At 37.7% G+C, this 25700-nt stretch overlaps 1 protein-coding gene and 1 long non-coding RNA gene across 3 annotated transcripts in view; one reads left to right on the top strand and one right to left on the bottom strand.

Moving 5' to 3' along the window:
- The window catches only part of LARS2 (leucyl-tRNA synthetase 2, mitochondrial), a 67605-nt gene extending 47500 nt beyond the window's left edge, over positions 1 to 20105 (top strand). For both annotated transcript variants that reach the window (XM_007424994.4, XM_025164634.2), the window contains exons 16-21: positions 1355 to 1537; positions 3124 to 3293; positions 4185 to 4262; positions 6462 to 6573; positions 12589 to 12716; positions 17687 to 20105. In XM_007424994.4, coding sequence (XP_007425056.1) covers positions 1355 to 1537; positions 3124 to 3293; positions 4185 to 4262; positions 6462 to 6573; positions 12589 to 12716; positions 17687 to 17866 — 851 coding nt within the window. In that variant the 3' untranslated portion in view covers positions 17867 to 20105. The remainder of the gene's footprint in view (positions 1 to 1354; positions 1538 to 3123; positions 3294 to 4184; positions 4263 to 6461; positions 6574 to 12588; positions 12717 to 17686) is intronic.
- The window catches only part of LOC148214611 (uncharacterized), a 36030-nt gene continuing 11683 nt past the window's right edge, over positions 1354 to 25700 (bottom strand). The window contains exon 2 of the long non-coding RNA XR_015797957.1: positions 1354 to 2860. This is a non-coding gene — a long non-coding RNA (uncharacterized LOC148214611). The remainder of the gene's footprint in view (positions 2861 to 25700) is intronic.

Genomic DNA, 25700 nt, shown 5'->3' with positions numbered 1-25700 from the left:
AAAGTAGCCTGCTGAGCCACAGCTGATCTGAAATGGTTTGGCAGGATCTCTGTGATAACAATGGTTTGTTCCAGGTTTGACACAAAATTTTCTCAATTTCATGACATTGCTAGCGATGTTACAGGTATGGTATAGTTCTAGATATTTAGAATCAAAATGCCAGTTGAGTGAAAAGGTCAGTATTTATTAGAGAAAGTTATTTATCAGAGTTCAATAACAATAGTTAACCCTTTGAGCTAGCTGGCTTTACTACAGATATCATAGTTCAACAACAATATATAGTTTTATTGAAAATTGATACACAATTTGATGTCTAAGATGCTGCTAGTTCAGTGATGCCTCCAGGTGGTCCATATTATTTCTGAGTGAGGACTATTGACTTTTCTATAAGTAATTGAGGCACAACCAGTGTTTCACCCAGCACCCCCAAAACTTTGAATGGTGCCCCCAGAGATCTTTACAATTTGTTACTAAATTACATATCTTTAATGTGACAGAAGGAGAAAATTGTTAAATACATGACCAGAGACAAAAATTTAAGCAATATTTAATTTTAACTACATTTAAATTTAACTCACATTAAATCAAATTTATCAGCCTTTGCCCCACAGATATTGTATAATCCTTCCATAGATACGGACAGTAATACCTACCATTGTTGATCAAGGAGTGATGGATAGTTGTGAACTTATGTTTATCTTGGTAAAGGCATGGCTCGTTTGGGGCTGATGTTTAAGGGAGAGAGGTGTGAATTGCTACAAGTGGAACTTTAGATACCTTACATGGGGTGACATATTTGACATGACAGCCACACATCCTAGGAAAGGTGGACTGAGATGATGATGTGCAAGAGAGGTTTTTTTATTTGTTCACCTAGAATCTCCACATCTAATACAAACAAGTTCTTTTGCACATTATTGAATTTGAAAGAAGAGAAATTAAAAGACAATTCTATGTAGATTGCATTACTTAATTTGCATAAGTAAAAATTCCAAGAAGAAAATAAACAGTCCGATTTTTGATCTGAAAGAGCTCCCTTCCAGACTTAATACCTCCAGACAAGAGGATCATTCCTATCACCTCAGCCAGTATGACTACAACCTGCTTGCTGAAGATGATGGGAGTTGTAACCCAGAACATCTAAGAAGATGCCACATTGGAGAAGGCTTCTCAGGAGATAAACTGTCAGCAGGACAAGTGCATGCTATGGACAGCTTTGCTCCATTTGTCCTTTAGACCTCAAGTAGAATACATTTTGAATATGAGTGCAGTAAAGTATTAAAAGCAATCAGCTCTTAGCATAAAACATTTTTGAGGTTCTATCTTATATTTTTTATTGTATGTATGTATTTAGGTTCTGAACCCATTCATGCAAAAACCAAAGAGAAACTGCAGGTGATGTGGGAAAAAATGAGCAAATCGAAGTACAATGGAATAGAACCTGAAGATATAATCCAGAAGTATGGAATTGATACAGTCCGGCTATACATCCTGTTTACTGCCCCTCCAGAGCAAGACATCTTGTGGGAAGCAAAGAGTAAGAATCTTTCCCCAAACCCAAATTCTTCAGATGTCAGTTGGTGTTACATTGCAAAATGCCGTTTAGACTTTCAAATTGCTGACAAAATTCCCAGGTTAAATCTCTTTGATGTTTTCATAAAGAAAACATCTGGTTTGAGTCGAGGTATATTTATGGATTTTTGCTTTTATACTTTATTTTATACCTGTGCTATTTAGGAATTTCCATAGGAAGACATCCATTTCTCTTTCTAGCAACCTTCTTTAACCTGTGACCCAAACACACTTTATGCCCTTTTCACTCCAACTATCTGCCAGATACAAATGTTCTATGGCAGCTTTCCCCAAGCTGGAAACTTCCAGGAGTGCTATGAATTCAATTGCCCTAATTCTTGGTCATCAAATATTCCAGTTCAGGGAAGCTACAGTTTAGCACACCTGGAAAAAAGTCATTGAGAGTGTATTTGATTTTTATTTTGAACATACTTTGAATACTACCAAAAAGAGAAGCAGATGTCTTTTTGAAAGAGGGATTTAAATTTATTTTTTTTTTGGTATATTAATGTAATTCCCTGAAGTTGTGTGTTTTGGATTGCTGACAGGATATATCAACTTAGATCCTTTCTATGTACAAGTCCTTCACTGATCTGAGATCAGATTGTTTCCTCTCTGTCCATACAATGCCATACAAGGGTCATAAGATGAGCAAATTAACTTAGCAAGTTAACACAATCAATTCTCATGGAACTGGGGGGAATTAGTTGCTTGTTGGCTGACACTCCTGCCAACTCCTTGCTCCTGGGACTTCTTTCCTTGTGAGGTCATGGTGCCTTGATGACATTATTTCCATTCTTCCCTTCCATCTTTCTTGAGAAATCTGGGGGTGGCTCTGTTGTTCCCCATTTATGGGGGGGTTTTTTATTGCACAACAAATGTTTGTAAACAACAAAGGGGGGGCACTGACTGAGCACAGATTTTTGCACTCTGCCACTAGTTAGTTAGAGGAGCAGAAGGATCCTCAACAGCCCATAGAGAGTATTGTGAGAATTGGGGGGCTGTGGGAGAACCACTGCTTTCAGTGACTATGCAGAAGTGTTTAAGAGGCAAGTCTATCAAGAAGCAACTCAGCTATAAGGATCTGGGCTGTTATAAACTCACATTCTTTAATTCTATAGAAATTGGGGAGTGTCTTGTTTATCTTCCTTCTGTAAGTGGCACCACTTGAATCTGTATTTTCCTCTTTGATCTCCATGGTGAGAGAGTCCTTGGTTTAGTCATCACTTAGTATTTGGCTTTACAGTGGACAGCTCTGGTAAAGGGTTCCTGTCACTAGACCATCAGCCTAAAAAAATAAAGAAGAAAAACTTTTTCAGAATATTTTAAATACAGTGTGTAGCTGCTGTATCATCAAACAGGTTGAACATTATTTTACTCCAATTAAATGTTATGTATTTAATTGTTTTAAAATTAGAAACTGGCACTGATGACTCATTAGTAAGGAAGGGCAGAACTATTGGTTTACATGCTTTTTCTTTTTCCCTTGCTGAAATTGTTGTCTTAACTTGAGCTAATAAAAACTTCTGTCTCCTATCAATTTTCATTCAGCTGATGCAATCCCTGGAGTGCTACGATGGCAAACTCGCATCTGGCACCTAGCAACTAAATTTATAGAAGCCAGAAATTCTGGTCCTCTGCCCAGTCCTCACTTACTTAACCAGAAAGATAAATTGAATGCCAAACACATCTGGAAGCAGAAGAACTTCACTGTCTCTGAGGTTGGAAAGAGCTTCTGCCTATTACAAACATGTTAGCAATATTTTAACTATGGTTAACACCAAGCTGCAACAGAGTTGTGATCTTTTTACTTGTTTAGCCTGCATTTATGTAGCAAAACTCTTATCTTTCTAAAGTGAGGGAAGTCAATGTGGTTCTATAATGGGTCATAAGGATGAACAGATGTAACAAGGCTAGATATGACATGGCAGGAAGTGCTGCCTTTCCCAGTCTGGCATACTTCAGAAGTGATGGACTAAGTCACCACTGTTTCCCTTCATATGGAGAGTGGTAGTCCAGTACATCTGAAGAGCATCATGTTGGAGAAAATTAGAGGACATTTTGTGAAAATTAGTTATTGCTCTGCAGATGATAACAGCAGTGTTCTGTTTCATACATTCCATACATGCTTCTATTTCTTCCATAATGTTGCGGCACCAAAAAAAAAAAAATGCCAGGAAGGACAACAGTAATGATTTCTGAAATGCTGCCAGATGGCAATCATCTTTGTCCTACTCCAAAGTCAGGAACATTAAATTGCCTTCACAGTTATCTTTCTCTTTTTAAAATTACCACTTAAAGCCTACCCAGAGCTAATTTTTCTTGGCGGGGGGACACAGCATTCTGCCCACCCCATAATTAATTGAAGACTTCCGGTATCTAAAAGGATAATGGCCAAAACTCAATTGTTTTAGTTTTTTTATAGTGATATTTAAAATACTATTTTTTAAACCAATGAAGCATTGTTTTTATATGTTGCTATGTTAATTTGGTAAAGGGAGACTATAAAAGGTGTCAGATAAATAAAAATAGAGAATAAACCCTTTGCTAGAGAACTTCTGGAGTGTTGTGATCTAAATTAACAAATAAAAAGTTTGCTTTTGTGTGTTTAGGTAACAGAATACTTCCTGGAGGATTATTTATTTAATGGTATAATTTCTCGGCTGATGAGCCTCAGTAACATTTTGTTGGTGAGTATGCTATGTAAGTTTGCTTATTTTTTGCAAAAAGTATGTTTATTCCCTCAGTGTGCACTGTAGATCCAGTCTAATATATGTAATATCAATATATGTGGCATAATGTTTAGCTTTGTATTTCTATGAAATAATTTCTTTGCATTGAAAAAAATATGAAATTCTCCTCTTGGAAGTGTGTAATTTTTAATTTTAATATGGCTGATAACCACTGGTAGTTAAACACAGGTATCACACAAATCGTTACCTCTACAATATTGTGAATATAATTATTTGCCTGTAAATTGTGATGTATTTCTAATAATAAAGTTTAAAAAAGCAGTCAGATAATTGTTGCTTTAAAAAATACATTACTTTTGAATAAAAGAAAACCTTCATTTTCTGTTTTAGAATATTTAATGGCTAAATCAGAATCCCTGGCATAGACTGAATATGTTGAAACAATATATTTAAACTGCAGGTGTCTTGCTGCTAATATAACAGCATCTTTCTCTGCAGGCTATCTTTTCACACCTTTAACTAACGGTGTGTGTTGAATAAAACTTAAGAGCAGTGGAATAAAACTTAGTGTGGTGGAACAAGTTTTCTCTAGTATTAACTTTCACTCCTCCCCCAATGAGGAAATATGAAAGCTAAAATTAAAACCAGAAACCTTCACTTCTTCAAAGAGCAGAACAGTTTTCTTTCCTCTAAAAAGTTCCCTTCTACCAACAGTGATAAACACGAACATTGCTACTGAAAGAAGTCCTGTTGTGAATGAAGCCGATTGGTAATTGATAGACAGTTGTCAAATAGAGAGGAATATGTTTGATACGGTTCATGACAGGGCAATCATACTCAAAATATAACTGGGGAAAGGGCTTGTGTGTTTCTCAAGTTAACACCTGAGGAATTTCATATTATCTTAGCAGTTAGAATACAGTATTTTGCAATTAGAATGCCCATTGCTACTCTAGTTACTGTGTGGAATTGAGTTGCATTCACATTTAAATTACCTCTTGATTATTGCTTATTTTCTTGCTTATTTTCAGCTACTATCAAGTGTGATACAGTTCTGCCCATTCTAGCCATTTTATGTGTATTTTAATATTATGCAAATCTGTCCACTGAGTGTGTGTTTAAGTGAACAAAGCAAAATAATTCCCCTAAAGCAATGCTTCAGCTAGTTAAAAATGTTTTTTTAATCTTCTTTTGAATTGTTTGCCTGACTAGGTGATTTCCAGATGTCTTAGACTTTAACTCTCATCACTTCCCATTAGGTCTGAAAGGAGCAGAGAAATTTCTTTCTTCATTCCCTGCCCACACAGAATGTGTGAATGTGAAATTATTCTATTTTCACACATACAGATACAAGGTGTTTTAGAAATAATATGGTTATGGGAGAGACATGGCATGTGAAGTTGGTGTTTTTATTAGTTAAGATTTTTTAGATCTATATTCCTGTACCTCCAGGAGTTCTTGGCAATGTGCAGAGCATTCCTCCCAACTGTCCTGCAAGGTAGATGGTACTGAGAGACAGCAACTGGCCCATTGATATCACCTTGCTGTGAGTGGGCTTGAATTTGTTACTTCTCATCCTTAGTCCATCACTTTCACTTGGATTAGGACAGGGGAAAGCCAGATTCAAATGTGCCATTGTTTATTAATTCCTTGGGAGAAAATGGGAGGAACTGTTTTTCCTTCACTTCTTTTAGTTCCATGACTTTACCTTAGATTGGTGTTTCTCAACTTTAGCAACTTTAAGATGCAAGGACTTCAATTCCCAAAATTCCCCAGCATGCTGGTTGGAGAATTCTGGGAGTTGAAGTCCACACATCTTAAAGTTGCCAAGAGGGAACTGAAATGTTACGAAGTATTTAACAAAACCCAGGTCTAGCCAGGTGTACATGTCTTGCCTAACGTATCTCTCCCATTCACTTGTTTCCAGCTTGATTTTTGAGGCCTTATTCTTGTAGACTGGTCTTCAGGAGCATTCTTGGAGAACTAAAGATTTGCTAAATGTGGATGTTCCTGTGAACTGGGTTCTATGCTGCTTTTATCATGTTATTGTAAAAAGGTTACTCATTCTAGGAAGTTTTTCAGCTACCATCAAGTGTTATAGTATGCTATTACAAACTTCTTAGTTTTTTAATTTTATTGTCCCATTTCTAGAATCATAAATAGTTAACAAAATCCATTTTCTTCATTCTTTCATAGCAAGCCTCTGAACAGCTTGTTTTCCACAGTGCAGAATTTGAAGATGCTCTGGCAACTCTCCTTGTTATGCTTGCCCCATTAGCACCGCACCTGACTTCAGAGATATGGAAAGGTAACTTTATGTATTTATTTAGTTAATTTGTTATTTGTAGAACTTATATGGCTGCCTATCTCATGATAATGATCCTAGGTGGCTCACAATAACCAGTAAAAACAAGAATAAAAACAAAACAACCCTTCCCACCAGGCACCAGATCACCCAGACAATTATCCTCCTCCTTTGCTTAGCTGAGAAAAATACTGTAGAAAAGCTCAAAATGCAGTGGTTGAATTAACTGCATTCAGTTGGTTATATAAGTCAGCCTGATTGAAATTGGTCCCTGGAAGGTGTTTTGGCCTACAAGTCCCACTATTGTTAGTCAGCATGCCCACTGACTATCTTGATTGGGGATGATGGCTGTTGTAGTCAAAAACATCTGGAATATACCAGATTGGAGAGGCTGATTAAGACATGGCTGTTAGAAACTTTATGGTAGTAGGTGATTCTGTATATAATTGTTGTAGCATTTTTACAGACTAATTGATATAAATTGCAGCATTATCTGTTGATTTTAACCTGTTCAAATACATCAAAATGGTTCAGAAGCATAGAACCATCATTAAGGCAATAAAGCCACAATAGAGCAGCAGAATCCATCAAGTTAACAAAGTTTCTCAATTTGGAATCTGGCCTTTAATTTAAATGTCTGACAACAGTTCAAGGCCTTTCTCCAGCTTTTACATGCTATAAACCTTACTTAGGGCAGGCATGGGTAAACAGGTACAGAAATAGTTTCTACTACCAAGGTGAAAATTTTACCTGAAATCCTTGGAGTTGTTTTCACTCAAGCATTAGAGGAGAACTCTATCTAGGCTCTTCTCAACATCATGATAATATTTTTAATAATGTTTTCATAATTTTAGTTATTGCTCGGATACTCTGCTTTTTCTCCAAAGAATGCAAAGCTGCTCACCAATGTTTTCTAAGCAATTTATAGAGCCAGACCTGCTTAGCTTCAATATCGAACTTCAACTGCTTGCGTCCAGGTCATTTCTTGGCTTTTCAGTCCGTTCACCACCATACAAAGCTTAAAATGTATGCTATTTGGGAGAGTGTTCACAGGACTACTGCTTATCAGGCATAGATTGTGGTGAAAACTGTCACGTTTACTGTTTTTCACAAGGGAGGATTAGCCCTTAGCCCGCAACAAATCTGTAATTCTTTTATTTCCACATGGTTTATGATGCAGCTGAATAACAATGTAAAGCAGGACTTTTGGTTTATAAACAAGATAATATGTGCAAGACAGGAAATAAATTCCATTTATGTTTCTCTTACCCAGTTATTTCTTTCTGGTTTTTTGAAGAAGAAAACTAGCAATATTTTCCACCTATTTTTCTACTTTAATGTACTTCAAAGTGGTTTATGACTTTGAACAGCTCTTGGAAGGCATATCAGTTAGAAAGAATTACAACCCTGTATGAATCCGTAGGTACTTATATCTAACCAGTTTTTTCCCCCCAGTACAAATTGTTGATCATATTTAAAAATCAGTTGGCTTAGAGAAATCACAAACAGGAAAGAGCATGTATCCAGCCTCATATTAGGTTTTCAGAACTACCTTAAAGGTGAATAGTTGTTCTGTCTTAATATTATTTTGTGATTAGGAAATGTTTACTGCAGAATTATATCCTAACAACTTCCAGCACATCAAGAAGATGGGAGACTAGGGGAATTAATATGATTTAGCTGGTGGTAAGCAGATTTCAGATTTGCAGAATCTACTTTAAAAATAAAAAATCTAGAACTCCCAAATCCACTAATAGAAACATGGTAGAAAAAAATACACTGAGAATTAGTCAGCAATTGGTTTTGAGTACCAGACATGACTAGGATTCATAGTTCTTTTTTTGCACCACTCTTCACAAATTACTCCAGGTTTGTTTCATAACAGCAGTATAATTTAAAATTTGGGGTTGGTGAGAGTCATGTTGTTGCCACTGTTAGCACCAAGGAATCGGCATTCTTTGCTAATCTACTGCTAATCACTCCGAGGTTCACCAGAAGATTCACATTTTACCCATCAATTTATTTTACATTCCACTAGGTTGAATTGCATTTTTAATACTATAGTAGTCTTACTTTGTAGGATCTTTTTACAATCTTTCAAGTCATATCCCTTTACAGTTCGTGAGGAAAAACACCAACATAAATAGTTAGCCTTCTGCTAATATTTATTAGTGGCTTGACTTATCTTTAGGTAATGTCAATTGCTTTTAGTATATTAAGGCTGCAAAATAATACTACAAAGAGGGGGAAGCATATTTTTTTGTCATAAATCTTTCCACAGCTGTCGACCCCCTTCTTTCAATTTTATTCCCCCCACCCACCCTTTTCATCTTATTTAGTTAGATCTCTTGGTTGGTTCTCTGTTGATGGCAAAACTTTTTTTTTCTCATAATGTCACATGAAAAGAAAAGCCAGATAACACTGTAATTAAATTCCCAATATTTTGTTAGGTTATAGAGATAGGACTATTTTTCAACCCAAATACTTACAGTGTTGTTGTTACTGTTGTCTTTCAGTTTAGTTGTATAAATGTATTTGTGATCCTGCTCAGGAAATAGTTGCATTCTAAAAATAAAAATCGGCCTATCAGTGTAGTTAAGAGTATTATTAATATTTTGTATTTTGGGTTGTAGAACTCTTCTCTGCATACAGAAAGGTGTGTGTACACAGACTTTTTAAAATATGGAATGCTTAGGGTTAGGGTTAGGGTTAGTTTGTACGCAGTTCCCTCAGTATATTTGCACGTATCCCTCTGCGCTTCACTAGAGTTCATCAGACTGATAATTTGGCAATTGGTAATGGTGAACAGGATGTGGAAATATGTTTCCTTCCTGAAACCTTGAATTTGAAAACATTCAGACACATCTAAGATCATTTACTGTATAAAAAAGCTTGGGTCAGATTTGAGGTAAAAAACAGCTTTTGTTTCTTTACTGAATGATTTTTGCTTGGAACTAGAGAAGCAAATTTTGTTCCCGTGGGTTCAACTGGAGTTTTAGCAGCATTCAGTACCATTAAGCAAGTTATCCTTTGAAGCATTTGGCTAACATGGGATATTATTTTACAGGGGTTAATCTTAAACGTCTCAGCACTTTGAAAAAGTGGTGCTGCAGGACTCTTGCCTGGCCCCATGAAATTGGTCTGTGGGGTGTTTCAGGATTCTGTTTTATCCACCATACTGATACAAATGAAGCAACATTAAACAATCTCCAGAGTCTTGGGACTCGGTCTTGTTAGTGTGCTATTTTATTCTTTACCAATGGGTACCAAGAAGGCTGCGGTTATCTGGATGTAGTGAGATTTAATCCAGAGAAAATGGAGGAATTGTTGATCAGGGGAAAGCAAATCTGGAATTGGGGATTCAGTCTATTCTAGATGGACCTACATTCCCCCAACAAATCAGGTTCACCTCCTGAGGATGCTTTTGGACCCATTTGCATCATTTGTGGTCTTAGATTAATCTCTATCAGACTTTTTCCATCTGATTTAACCTATATTTTGTTTTAATGCTCTGAGAGTTAAGCTATTGATAACACTTTTTTCATTCTCATGTGGCTCATTTATAAACTATAATTACCAGAATTCTGCATTTGAACTCTGTGTGTTTATACTCAACATGTATATAAAAATGTGAAAGTGAGAAACATACTTTTTAAATTAAAGTAAATCTAAAGTAATTAACAAGAAATAAATTCCAGCTCTTATACGAAAGTACTTTTTGATAATATAAGCAAATAGAATTGGCCTTGGTTAAGGGCATATAGGCAAGCAGTCCTTTGAAATCCCTCCTCTGGGGGCACAGAGAAGACTCCAGCTCCAAAGAGGTGACCTAACATGGGGTCTCCCTTCTCATCTCATCAGCTTTGCTAATGTTCTAGCTGGTTATCCTTAATCTTTTCCCTTCTGTTGCCTGTATTATGAAAGAATGGTTTAAAAAGAAAAGAAGGGGGAAAATTTGGGCCCAAAAGGAGATAGAAAGTCTTTTAATCTTCCCTTCTGGATTGCAGCCAATGGATAGTTTGAATATGTAAGCCATAGCTGAGTGCCCAGATCAGAGAATAGGTGCAAAATCTGCATCCATCCTGGATATTTACCTTAGTGGGTCTAATTCTTCAACAAATATTCAATTTGTTAAACTCTACTTCCCCTAAAGCAGCCTTCTCCCATCTGGAGTCATGCAGATGAGACATACTTTGTAGTTCCAAACCTTTGGCCAGATGGGTGGCTGAAGCACAAGGCAGTGTGTTGGGAAAGACGCAATGTCGTGTGTTTATTTTTATGTGTCATGTGGCTATTTCAGCATGTTGTTGGTTTGGCTTTTTTGTAATATGAAAAATCCTTTTTAGACAGGAAACAAGGAGCAGCATATATGATGTTTTTTGCTTTTCTGTCCATGTGATCATTAGGGAAGAACTGAGCTTATTTTTAAATGGACATGTTCTAAGAAGAGGGGGCTAGCAGGAAAATGAATCACCACTCCAAAGTCCTATTACATTCCTTAATTAGTTTAAAAATGATTTCACACACGCCTGCATGATTCAACATTTCTACTATGAAAACAACTTTTTGCCGCTAACTGACCATGGTATAAGAGCTGTTGCACATAATGGAACATTTGTTGCTGTCCTAAGGAGGAAAGGATTAGCTGTCTTCAAAAGCTAATTCTTTTCTGTTAAGCTAATGAGGATAGCTATCTAAAATATTGCATTATCTATTCTCCAGTAAACTTTGGGAATGAACCAGTGATAGGAAGCTGATTTCAAGAGGACAATTTTTGAGCTTTAATGTTGGCTAGTTCACAGTCCTTATTTGAGAGTAGTACCAGCTTAGTATTATTGGCATAATATTTATTTTATACAGTTTTTTATGTCCAAGCAGGGACAATCTATGCCATTCCAGATGTTCTTGGATTGTAGCTGTCTTCATCATCACTACTGACTGTATTGACTAGAGTTGTGGTTGACAATACTGAAATGTGTTGCTCTTCCCTGTATATTCTATATTATTTTCAGCCTGTGTTCCCCACTTTCTCTTTTTGCCATGCCTGGAGCTACAAGGAGTGTGGCTAGAGGTACTGTAAGGAGACCTGTTTGGGTGGGACTGAAATTTTAGAACCCTTATTAGGGCTGGGGGTAAGTGATAAAATTAATGCTTTAAGCTGTGCAGAAGCTTAAGGAAATGGGGAAAATTGCCCCAATTGTTCTGGGTGATTTTGAGATTTTTAAGTGCTACAGATGTCTTAAGCTTCTGCAAGGCTTAAAGCTTTCTATCTGTTAAATACTCTAAAATGTAAAAAAAAAAAAAAAAAAAGCAAAAAAGGTCCATGTTTTTGGTCCCACTATTTCTTGAGAGCCACAGATAGGGTGCTGGGGCTGCAGTTTGTCCATCTCTGTACTTACTTACTTATTTATTTATTTAATATGTCACCCATTTCCCCCAGAGGGTGACTCTGGATGGCTCACAATTAAAATCAAACATCAAAAACAGTAAAAAATATATAAATATTCACATTAAATTAGCTAAAAAATTCATACTATATAAAAAGACTATATACATAAAAAGACTATAAAATTCAAGATGGGGGGGCAGAATCAGTTTCCCCATGAGCCAATTCCAACGATGCGAGCCCCATCAGGCCCCCAGGCCATCTAGCATAGCCAAGATTTCACACTCCGTATCTCTGAGAAAATAAATTTAGGACTGGATATTTTATTAGCTTCTAGGATCAAATCTAGTGGTTACGTTCTGTAAATTTCTCAGAGTCTGACTCTCAGAGTCAGTTTTTCAACCTTCTTTCAGCTTGATGCTTGATTTTCTAATAGTAAAATGATTGTATTTTCTTTTACCTTCCTCTCTTTAGCTGTAATCTAGGATCGAGTGTATGTTCAGTTTCTGGTCTGTTAGCTCCTCAGTATAAAACAAGCTATCAGCATTTTCACTCTAGCATCTGCAAAACTAAGTAAACAAACTATAAAAATGTTTCCCTAAGTACAACAATCTACTGATATTGCATTTCAGGTCTGTCACATGTTCCAAACAAACTCTGTACTCATCACCACTGGGACATGGATGTACTGCAGCAGCCTTGGCCTACTGTAGACCCAGAATATTTTCAGCTGCCAGACATAGTGGAAGTGTCAGTCCTGGTAAGAACATGTATTTTTACTTTAAGAGCGACCAACAAGATATGTGTAAATATTCCTGAGTGCTCATCACCTCAAATTAACTGGGGAACTATGTGGATGTATGTTTTGTTGCTCATTGTCTTGGAACATTTAGTGCTGCCAAACTATTGAAGCTAAGCAGATAGCTTGAATTAGAAACCACTGGAAGTCCTTTTACCCCCCAAAACACATGTCTTCCTTTCCTATAAAACTCATGAAAGTGAGGCATCAAAATCCATTGCCTTAAAGAACTGGATACTTATTGTTTTCTGGCCTCTGCATTTTTTTTTAAAGTTGTATTAGTATGAAAATATGTCTCCTTGGGATAGAATGTTTGAGAAAGTGTCTAAATACACGTCTGTAGTGCTGGCATTTTCTCTTTTATTCTAAAAAGTTCTCTGAGCTAGCTCACCTCAGACATTCTGGGAAGCACTCCCTATTTTGATGATTTTAGGAGCTGTTTGGGGACATCAAGTAGGAGCTCAACAGCACAGACATCTAAAACAAAGCTGTAGAGAGAAAACCGTAATGGTCATAGGGTTATTCTTTACTTATACTTTCTTACCTAACTTGATATGGAATGTATGTATATGTGCCTGTGCAATCTGTTCTTAATCTTTTTGTCCCTCCAGAACAATGCATGTTTTCAATGACCAGTTTTTGTTATGTCTGCTTACAGGAAACATGTCAAATGTGATGGAGATAAGTAAATGTTCAAGCATGTAGAAACATAGATCTGCCTTTCATGTTTACATACCCTCTACAGAAGGAAATTCTAGTTTAAAGTATGTCTGACTCCATAGTATGTTGGCTGGTCCTCATGCATATTTTTATAATTATATTCTTCATACAGCTGAGACACTCATATTTTAGTGATAAAATGGGGCAGAAATTAAATTGAAAATATGTGTCTCAGCTTATGACTAAAGTTCCCTGCTTCAAACCAGTAAAAGGCTGAGAAAGCTTTTTCTTCAGTTCAGTTCAGTTATTTATTAGTGTTTTTCACTGAAATGTCACAGGAACACAGACAGCTGTTAGTTTCTAGAGGGGACTTGGGGAGTTTCCCAACTCTCTGGTGCAGTTCACTCTGGTGCCTGGTAGACTACTGACAACAGGAGATGAATCAGGTGCTGGACTGAAACTCCTTTTTTCTGGGTGTCAATCCCAATTGGCATCTTGGCTTACTAAGACGCTCCAGGGAATGAAATGACAGAAATGATGCCTGGGGCACCAGCAGAAACAGACAAAAACCAAACTCAACCAAGCACAGGTGCATGCCCACTTTTGAGCCTACACTGTGTTAATAGGTCAGCTAGGGAGGCAAATCTATCTGACAGTAGACTCATCTAGAAGGTCTGTTTTGGGTAATTCACCTCCTTTTAGAGAGCCGTCATCACTGGTGCTATGAACATTTTGTACAGCACTTTGCTAACAAAGTCAGTCAGATTTGCTGCAGTCTTGACTCCATGTGGGAAGTCTCAGAGCATTGGCCTGTGAGCTCCAAGGAAGTGAATAGGTGCACTCTAGATTATCTTCTGCTACATGTATATTGGACCTTGGCCCATTCTGACTGTTGTGAGGAGAGGGTAGAGTTACCATGGATCTGTGAAATTGTCAACACCTCCTTACAGCCTTGAAAGAGGCAGTGATGCAACCCTTGCTGAAGAGGCTCTCTCTCAATTCTTTGGTGTTGGATAATTATCATCCGGTCTCCAACCTTTCTTTTGGCGGGAAGGTTGTTTTGACAATGGAAGCAGATCAACTACATGGTACCTTAAAAGATTATCTGAACCTTGTCAGTCTAGATTCAGGCATGAATATGGACCCGAGATGGCACTGGTTGCTCTCCTAGCTGACCTATACTGGGACTGGATGAAGATAGCACAATTTACCTGGTCCTATCAGACCATCAGTGGCTTTGATACCAATGACCATGGTATCTTACTGGACCACTTGTGGAGATTGGGGTTTGGGGGCACTGTTTTGCAGTGGTTCCACTCCTTCCTCTGGAAATTACAAGTCTTACAAGGATTGAATCTAAGCCTATTCTCCCCCATCCAGACCCCTAAATTTAAAGTGCTAGTGTTAACCTGTAAAGCTTATCAGAGAAACAACTTGCCACCATCAGTAAAGATCCCACAGAGACATGGGAAATATATTTTAAAGTCATTTACAATTCCTGTAAGCAGGAACAGGAACAGGCAAATCTAAAAACTGAAATAAATCAAGGAATTCTTCCTAAATGGCTCCTGTTATTAGTAACCATCTTATAGAATCATTAAAGTCAAGCAAGGTTCCTTGTAGTGATGCCAGCCTAAGATGCTGAAGGAAAATGCCAACTAGTGTACATCTGTTTTGGCATCTCTTATATAGATCATACAGGTTGTATTTCCCAAGACTGGGGTATTACCACTGTTGACTAAGATTAGCAAATGTTATCCCTGCCTGCCACCTGAATAGCAAATTATAGAATTGGAGAGAGAAAGAATCAGTAGTGGGCAGGGAGCAGGCCAGTTTTTGTTCCAACTGTCCTACATTAGATCATATTCTTACTGAAAAATATAGCTGCAATAACAGGTTTTTCAATCTTATTGAAAAATATAGTTGCAAGAACAGGTCTACAGTTTATGCAGTCTTTCTATATCTCAAATCAACTTTTGACTCAATTTAAGGACAATTCTTTGGGAGAAGTTCAGTAATGCAAATACGGAAGGCATTTTCTGCTTTTAATTCAACAATTTCACAATAACCTATGGTTCTTCTATGGTTAGAATTAGGTGTAATTCTCAAGGTATTTTGTCCAACCCAATCCCTGTTCAAAAGGGCATTACACAAGGCTGGATTTAATCTCTTAAAACTCCTTAGTAGATTGTCTGATCTGAGTTTCCACCCCTGCAAGATAGAACATGGCTATTCTATCATTAACACCTTTAGGGCTTTTTAAACCTATGGAGAGCACTTTCAATGATCAGAGCACAATGAGCAGAAAACCAACATGGTGTTTTTTGCCAGAAAACCCAAAAGATTTAAATGGGCTATTGAGAGGAAGGACACTGAGCAGATTGAGTGTTTCAAATTTGCCATCCTATGCAGGAGAAGGGAACGTAAGATTCTTTGGATGTCCCTGAATTACAGTTCTGTAAGCTGTAGCCAAAATGAGCCAAAAGGGCAGCATCCTCATCCTCAATACCACCTGGCTCCCAGCAACTCTGGGCAGCATATAAAATGCTGGGAGTTGCAGTATTTGGAGTGACATAGGTTTTCAAACCTTTCCATTTTATGAATGGGCAATGGGATCTGATACAAGATTGCCATTTTTGGCAGCACCCACAAAGTCAGACATAATAAGTGCTTCTATCTTCCTGCAAGTCAAGATAAGTAGACAAATCCAAATGTTACTTTTAACAAGGCTCCAAAAGGGAATTGGTATTCTAAGTTACAACTCACTATTTGTCTCAGTACCTCAGGCTAATGACATGTTGCTTTCCTAGACAATTGTAATTTGTCTGGGTTGGCATAACATACTCCATTATTTCCATTTGATGCTGGTTCTATTCTTGCCCATATTTAGCCAAAAGTACCAACTGGAAATGATGAGAAAGGTCACTACACATTTTGGATTTTATGCAGTAGACATAATGAAAGATATATCTATATGACTGTTGCGCCAGGCATTATTGCAAGGTTGTGTTGACTGCAATAGGGCTTTTTAAAAAAGCAATTTTATAGACTGAAATTGCACTAAAATAACCTGGAAACAACTGTACAAACTCATTTTACAAGGGACCATTTATCTTCCTTCATTTTGTAAGATAAAAAAATAGATATACTGACCAGTTTTTTATTAGAAGAATTTCTGGAAGCCAGTCCTCTAGCCAAGGACTGGAGCCTCTCTGTATCTTCCAATCAGGAGCCCCTTTGATTTGGGTGGGGTGTGTGTGTGCGTTTATGTATGTAATAAACTAATTTAGGAATAACAGGTTCAAAGTCTTCAACAGAAATATTTGAATTGTTACAAAAAATATTTTTTGTTTCACAGTACAGGTAGTCCTTGCTTAATGGCCATTCATTCAGTGACTTCTCAAAGTTGCGATGGCACCGAACAAATGGTAGTTATGACCTATCCTTGAAGTTACAGCCATTGCAGAACCCCCGTGGTCATGTGATCAGGCACTTGGCAACCAGCCTGTATTTATAACTGTAGCATGCGCTTTAGCTTTCCTCACCTGCTTATCTGCCCCCCATTCCTGCCCTTTTAGCTGTCCTGCACTCTGCTGCTACCCCAGGTGACCTTTACCATTTTCTTCCTCCCACTGCTGGCCCAGGATCCAGGTGCTGGGTGAGCCATGACCCGCACTGCCACCCTGCCGCCTCTGTTCCGCTGCTTCCTCCATGGCTGGGCCCAGAAAGCATCCTTTGGCAGATTAGGTTCTGCCTCCGTGCTGTGCTTGCATCCTGAGGTCGTGCCCTCGCCTAGCACCTGGATCCTGGACCAGTAGTGGGAGAAAGAAGATGGCGAAAGTTAGCAGGGGATGGCAGAGGTAGGTGGTGGAATGTAGGGCAGCCAAAAGGGCAAATATGTGGGGGGAGATAGGCAGGTGGGGGAGCTGAAGCAGAGAGGAGCACAGCAAGGCCGCGGAGCCTTGTCTGCCGAAGGAAGCTCACTGGACCTGCCTGAAGAGAAGGCAGCAAGACAGAACCAGCAATTTGTGCAAGGCAGGAGAAGTGTGAGGTGCTCACCTAGCAACGGCATGGTCCTCACCTAACAACCATAACGAGGACTATCGGAACTACCATCGCTAAGCAGTGAAGTTTTGCCTAACTACCGATCCCAGTTAGGGTTGTTAAGTGAGGACTACCTGTTACGACCTTGCATAAATTGAAGCTAAAACAAAGGTAAGAAATCTTAGATGCCTTCTTTGGTTTTCATCTATTCCTGTCTTTCTCTCCAGGTCAATAATAAACTCTGTGGTAAAGTTAAAGTACCCCAGCAAGTATCCCGAGATGCAGAAGTAGTTTGTGAACTGGTTGTTCAAAGTGAACTGGGGAGTGAATACCTTCAAGGAAGAACAATTACAAAGTTCTTCTTGTCTCCTCGAACCGCTCTTATCAACTTCCTCATCCAGGACTAACAAGCAGAGATATTTTCTTAGAATTGCATGTGTAACTGTGGCAGAATTCAATAAAAGACATCTTTATTTCAGTGAAGATCAAAAAAGGGGACCCGATGACCTCATTCAACAGCTTCAAGAGTTAATCATTTCTCTTTGTAGTCTCTGTGGATCACACATAATCTTGTATTGCAGAAATTTATTCCTGATTACAATATAAAAGCAAATCATGGAGGCCAAAGTTAAAATGAAGTTGAATATGGCAATTTTTTCACAATTCTGCTGTATCATCTTAAAATCTGTTCCTCACTCGGTTTCACTCAATGTCACAATTGCGATTTAATGTATAAAGGTAAGAAGAACAATTGGAGCTATTTATGCTATGAAAGGATCATTAAGATGAATGATTGAGCCTGCATTTGTGATTGGTCCATGGTTGTTTAAGAACTATAATGGATACAGATAATTCTTATATTTCAAATCATTTCAGCTCTTAATAATGTTACATAAGTTAGCAGTATTCTGTTGTGACAATAATTGTCCAAGAATATTTCCATGTGTACGATTGCATGAATCTCTATTCTCCCAATCAATTCCTCTCCCCCATCTCAGAAAATAATAGCCAACCCAACATCCTTCAAAAGTTTTTGATTGTAAAGCCACAGTCAATATAATACAGTCAGGAATTATGGGAATTGCAGTTCCAAACATGCTCATTTCAGAGGAATAGGTATTGGAAAATGTTAGACAGACTGCTTTCTTAGGTTCTACTTGGAAAACATTAATTTTAATGACGTTTTGAAGAGTTGGAGAACATAATTTCTTTTTAAAAGAGTAGGAAATAATCTTTATAAAGTCCTATTTCATTAGGAGGCCTTCTCTTATTTCAATACTCCACAGAGGAAAAATGCTGGAGACATTTGGGTAGTGTTTCTTTCTCTCTGTTACAGAAAGTCACCCTAAACCTAGTCTTTTTTTTTCCTTTCACAACACCTTTTTCAGTCATCAGGATGAACCAAAAAGAATGTTAATTAGCACTTTGCAAATCGTTTTATATCTTGAGTGATTTATGCTTTGTTGAAAGTGGCAGGATTTCTCTTGTATTATGCTGGAATTTGGGACGTGTAAGCAACAAGCTTGAAAAGAAAAGGATGAGAGATCATAGAATGATCTTTCTGTGTTTCTCCAGTTTTCAGCACAAACAAGGAAAAAGAGGGTGTTGCGAGCTGACATTCTGCACTCAGTGTACCCAGGATTGGGGGGATGGGTGGGCATAGTGGAGAAAAACATGCTTTTAGGAGTTCTTATTCACCATGGACTAACCACTGGGGTGATCCATGAGTCGTTTCACAGCTGGCCAAAGTTTTGAGGACAGATTATTTTTCCTCTAAATATATTATTGCAAACTAATTTGGACAAAACATGATATTAAACATACCCCCAATATTCTGGGCAAATTTAGGAAAAGTCCATCCATTTCCTTAATTGTATACTGTTAACCACGTGATGTCCAGAAAGGAAAGAAAATTGCCTGATATTGGGTATATTATGGATCTCTCAAGATTTATCACTAGTTTCTTAAAGAGAAAAATGTATATGTAGAGAAGTAAGCATACACTGGAATATCAGGCCCATGCATAAAAGCTACGTGAAAATGTTAGTACTGAGGTTAAAATAATGACCCGTGATCCACAAAACCTTAATTTAAAGTAAAATGTACAGTTCAGCTCACCACTCCAAGAAACATGTATGCATAGTGTGGGGCACCAAGAGAAAATCTATTGTATCTCCAAATTTCATACCATCTATCTAAAAATTGCATTACAATAAATTTATAGAAACTTCAGGTTCCCAGACTATGTCAATTCTAATATGGTTTACTTTTCTACTATTTTTAAAGCAAGCTTTTAAAGTTGCATTCTGTAATTCTGGATGCAAGTTTGCCTCCCCACAACAAAAGAATAAATTATTGCCAGTTAGTGATTAAAGAAACACAAAGGCCTTCAACAGAAATTGTACAACTATAGAAGTGATAGTAGTCTGAAATTGTAGTCATATAACAAGAAAGAATTTCAATTCCTTTAAAAAAAACTTTTCCACTAATGATCAGTCAAAATATATTTTACTCCAAAATATTTCTAAAAACAATTAGCACAATCTCTGTGTTAATTCAGTTCTACTGAAATAAATGGAAGTGTGCAAGAACAGTAGTCTTCTTGCAAAGTTGCCATTTCATTTCAATAAAGCCTGTAATAGAGAAGTTCCTGGTGGATTATGCTTATTTTGCTAATGCATTTTCTACGTGCAGAGTCTGGCCTCTCTGTTTATGTGTGTATGTGTGTATGTGTATATTAAAAAAGCAAAGATGAAGCAATATTATCACTTGAAAAATGTTCTTTGTATGAGAAGCATAAAATCAATAATTAGTCCAACTTTCAGACTAATCCTGGCAATTAGCTGCATTCAGTGTTCCTAAAATCCATTACAGATGGATGTGTTATATAGATGAACAACAGGAGAATAACATGGCTTGACAGTTATTTTAGACAAAGATTGCCAAAAAAAAAAAAGGAAAAGGGAATGAATCACAGCACTAATTATTATTAGCAAAATGTAGATTACATAAACTATAATTAGTTCCATTTTCCACACTGACATTAGTCTGCAAACTGTTTAACTTAACTCTCCATTCCCACAGATTTCTAGTGAAGTTTTCTCTGAACACCAGCAGATATCCAGTTCAGAAATTAAAAGTCAAAAGTTGCTGAGAACAAGAATCTAGATTAATAGAGTGTGCTATTAGGTGACAATGCAACCAATCCAGCTGCTAGCAATAGCAAAAAGTTGGGCAATTCTCCAGGATAGTAAAAACAAGATTTAGAAAGAAGTGCCAAAGGCAGTGTGTTATTCGATATTCAGCACAAAACTCCTCTTCCTAGGAATACAACCATCCACACTAAACAGTGAAATACTTTTGTGTTCCAGTCCTTTGCATAAAGATAGCCATAGACTCTCTTTTGGTTTCCCATTACCCATGTGGATGCAGAAAGAATTGCTTGGGCTCAAATATGCCAAACCTCTGGCAGGAAAAGAAATGAAACTGCAAGGCCCCTACAGAATCAGGCTATCAAGGCTCACTTTTATATTGTCTGCTAATAGTCTCCAGTATTGCAGCTGTTATTTGGTTAACTAGTTAGACTTACCTTTTGTTTCAGCCCCAGAAACCCTCTCTTTATTTCCTTTCTTTAATACTCCACAGATAAAGATTATAGTTTGTTAGTAATGCAGACACTTTATCTGGGGAATTCTGGGAGTTGCAGGCCACATACTTTAAAGTTGCCAAGACTGAGAAACACTACTCTAGATAAATTCATGGAACTGAAAGAAGTGAAGAAAAAACAGTACCTCCCATTTCCTCCCAAGACTGAAAGAATTAATTAACAGTTGCAGATTTGAATCTGAGGTTCCCCTGCCCTAATTCAAGTGAAAGTGATGGACTAAGGATGGGAACTAACAAATTCAAGCCCATTCTCAGCATGCTGGGTTGGGAATTCTGGGAGTTGAAGTCCATACATCTTAAAGTTGCTGAGGTGAGAAACAGTGGCTTAGAGCCTGGCAGCATCCACTTTCAATCTCTCTTCTTTTTGCAGTTAATGCTTTTCAGTTCCTTTAAAAAAAAAAAGCCACACACCCTACCTCCTCCACATTCCTTACCCACTCAACGTAGAAGTGGTTACAGCGATTGCATTTCTCACAAGGCAAAAATAACTTAATATTTAGAGATTTTCTGTGTGTGGGAGTTTACAGTTTACTTTCTTAGCATCTTATGTTGTTTTTAAGTGTCATCTATAACTGGATCTGGCCTATCTTCCATGTAATTCCAACGGGCCTGTAATTAATAGCCTTCTCTTCTTAGAGCTAAACTACCCAAGACATTTTAATAGGCAGGCAGCAGCACAGTGTCCACTATTCTCCACAATTAAAACATTTTTTAAAAAACCAAAACAATTCACAAGATAAACCAAGACTCAAGATTTCTATGTTCTAATGAGATTTGGGGTATTCAGTTCTAAACACTGAGTCAACACACCTTTGACCCAACCGTGCCAAGGATTTGAGGTCCAAAAAATTCCTGCCCTCTCTTGCTGACAACTGATCTTGTAAGAAGATGGAAGACAGAACAATAGTGTCTGCTTTCCTGGACCTAATCCTTCTCAACATAAAGTGAAAATGATATTATCTTTGAGCTCATTATATCAAGGGGAGGAGAAATAGAGAAGAATGAGTCTGATATACTGGATTTGAGAAAAGTGGATTTGATGAACTCAGAAAAATGGCTTGAAATTCTAAAGGAGAAAAGTGTCCAGAAAGGATGGGAAACCCTGCAAAATGTGATACTGGATCAATTCTTACTAGAAGGAAAAATGGGGAAGATTTAAAGAAACTACCGTGGATACACAGAGCTTTCTAAATACTGAAAAGAGAAAGATGTGTATAAGAGAGCCAGTTTCGTGTCATGGCTAAGATGCTGGCCTAAAAACCAGGATACCGTGAATTCTGGTCTCACCTTAGGCATGAAAGCTGGCTGGGTGACTGGGCCAGTTACTCTCTCTCAGCCCAACCCACCTCACAGGGTTGTTGTTGGGAAAATAGGAGGCAGGAGTCTTAGGTATGTTCGCTGCCTTGAGTTATATATAAAAAGGTAGGATAATCTAAAAATAAATGAAAGGAAGGACATATAATAAAAAATGATAGCAAGCAGTTATCAGAAACTATATAGATTGTATCAGAAAAGCTAAAGTGCATTACAAGAAATGCCTAAAAGAACAAAAAAGTATTTCAGAGGTATATTAGAACAAAAGAAAAGGCAAAGACACCAGAGGTCTGTTGTGAAAAAGAAGGGATAAATACTGATAGCAAGTGATGGCGAGAGGGAGGATGTCTTAATCCATATTTTAGATGTGTCTCATCTCAGAAGCAAAACCTAGTACCATTGTACCACTACTGAGAAGAAGGAACTGCAGCTCAAAATAGACATGGAAAGAAATACTTGGCTAATAAAAATTCCAGTCTCTAAGGCCAGATATATTACACTCTGGATGGCTGAAGAAACCAGCAGAGGTTCTGTGATAACCACTAAGGATAACCTTTGAGAACTCATGGAGAACCAGTAATAAGGTCCGAGAAGACTGGAGGAGAGCAAATGTTGATCTACCTTCAAAAAATGAAAGAAAAAGGAACTGGGTAATTTCACATCTGTCAGCCTGACATCTATAGTGGACAAGGTCTTTCAGCAGGTTATTGAACAGCATATTTGTGAGCCCTTGAACAGGAATGCAACAATTAACAAGGATTTGCCACAAACATGTCATGCCAGACTAACCTTATCTTCCTTTTTGATAGAGTTATTAGCTTAATAGATAAAAGAAATGCTATGGACATAGTGTAAGTTGACTTCAAAGTTTCTCAAGATACCGATTTTAATAAAACAAAATATGAGCTGGATAATACAACTGATAGATGGTCACATAAGCAGTTGAATGACCACACCCAGAGAAAATTCACAGATAACTCTACAATACATTGGAAAGTAGTACCAAATGGAGAGCCACATGGTTCCATTCTGGGCATTCTTCTGTTCAACATTGTTATTAATGGCCTGGAGGAAGAGGCTGAGGGAATGTTGATCAAATCTGCAGATGACACAAAGCTAGGAGGAATGGCTAATACTTTAGAAGAGAAAGTGAAGTTTTAAAAATATCTAGACAGGTATGAACAGTGGACCAAAATCAACAAGATGAAATTTAACAGAAAAAAAAGTGAAGTTCTACAAAAAAATGAAAGGCACAAGTATAAGATGGAGGAAACTTGCCTTGGTAGTCAAACGTGAAAAGGATCAGGGTGTCCCTGTAGACTGAACACAAGCCAATAACATGACACAGCTGCTAAGAAGACAAATGCTATTTTGGGATGTATTAACAGGAGCAGAGTCCAGATCATGGGAAGTAATTGCTCCACTCTACTCAGGTCCCTTTGGAACACTATGTCCATTTTTGGGCCCCAGAGTCTGCAAAATAGTAGTAGTAGTTGAGCTAGAAATGGTATGAAGAAAATGAAGTTCAGAGGAGGGCTACCAGAATGGTGAAGAAGCTGGAAATCAAGCCCTTAAAGCACAATTAAAGAAACTGGATATGTTTAACTTACAGAAAAGAAGACTGAGGAGGAGATACAATTGCAGTTTTCAGATAGCTAAACAGTTGTCATACAAGAGAAAGATTGGACTCATTCTATTTTGCCCCAGAGGGCCAAACTCAGACCCACTGAGTTCAAACCATAGGGAAGTAAATTCAGGCTAGATTTTGGAAGAATTTCACAATAGCAGAGCTGTCAACCAATGGAATAGATTGCCTTGTGAACTGGATTGTTCCTTTTCACTGGAGATGTCAGCGCCTGGATAGCATCTGTCCCAAATGTTTTGGCAGAAAATGCACTGAGCAAGGCGTTTGGACTAGATGGTCTCTGAGGTACCTCCTTTCTCTCTGATATTCTACGATTGCCCACAATATTGATACACACCTTGGTGAATAAATATGGGACAAAACAGTTCACATGAGCCGAAATGAAGTTAATTTCAGCTCTTTAGTGTTGAAAACTAGTTCATGATTTAGTGGCTGTTATATAGCCAAATACGAATGTTCCTGAGTATAAATATCACTGTGTGCCTGAGTGCAGTTCCAGAAATATTTCTGTCAGTTGGTCACATGCATTCCAGTGGATGGATCTGGTATGCCAAGGCACAATTTCACTTTGTCTTTCAAAACTAAGACAGAGCAATCAGTTGCCCTCCAGGAAAGCAGAGAAATTCTTTAAATTCCTCTTTGGAAAAGGGTCATGTCTGTTCATTCAAGGCTGAAATGAAAAGGCTCCCTCCCCACACACCCTAAATCCTTCTCTGGACTATTTTGTGTTCTCTGAACTATGTGCATTATTGTACTGCATGGACTGACTCTGTATTAATTAGGAGAGGATTTAAGCCTCAAGCAGTCACTAGGGCAATTGACGAAAAATGTTTATTTCCTGTTCTGATACAACTAAAGAGAAAATGCTAGATTTGCAGGGGAGGAGGAATAATGGTTTGTGGTAAGTGCATCTTGAACTCTGAATAGAAATTTTTTTAAAAATCTGCTCTGAGAAAAGCCAAAATTATACATCAAGAAATAATTATGCAAATTCATGTGGGGCAGAGACATTCTTGTAAGTAAAAAAGTTAGAAGCTGGTGCTTTGAAGCACCCCAGCTACCCCATTTGGTTTACGGTATTTTAGTCCAAATTCATTTAGACGTCAATTTCTATTGTCCCACAATACTGGCCATGCTGATTAGATCTGATGGAAGTTTGGGGATATCTCAATATCCAAACAATGCCTTCATGTCACTCACTGGATTTTATTTATTTATTTATTACATTTGTAGGGCCGCCCATCTCAAATGCATGACTCTGGGTGGCTAACAATTAAAAGCAAAATAAAAACAATAAGCTAAAACTATAACATAAAATAGCAGCCAGGCAGCAACATATAACAAACATCCAGTCAATACAGCCAGGGAATGGGCTCATCCACAGTACCAGGGCCCCAGATTAATTAATGAATAGAATGGTGATTTCTTTAAAAAATGTCTCCCAATACTTATCTTGACTTAATGTTACATTCCTCCTCCTAAAGGGCACATTTTTGCAAAAATCTTTGCATTGACAGCTCTACATACAAACGCTTTCCCATAAGACAGCCGTGTTTGTTTGTTTGATCAATTTGTATAGCTGCCCATCTTATCAAGGGGCTCTGGGCAGCAAACAA

The sequence above is a fragment of the Python bivittatus genome, unplaced genomic scaffold, assembly GCF_059951505.1.
Source record: "Python bivittatus isolate LINGU-HERP-01145 unplaced genomic scaffold, Pbiv_v1 ctg000610_np1212, whole genome shotgun sequence".
NCBI classification, from domain to species: Eukaryota; Metazoa; Chordata; class Lepidosauria; order Squamata; family Pythonidae; genus Python; species Python bivittatus.
Note: the sequence above shows the minus strand (reverse complement) of the source record. Positions and strands in the feature narration are given on the sequence as shown.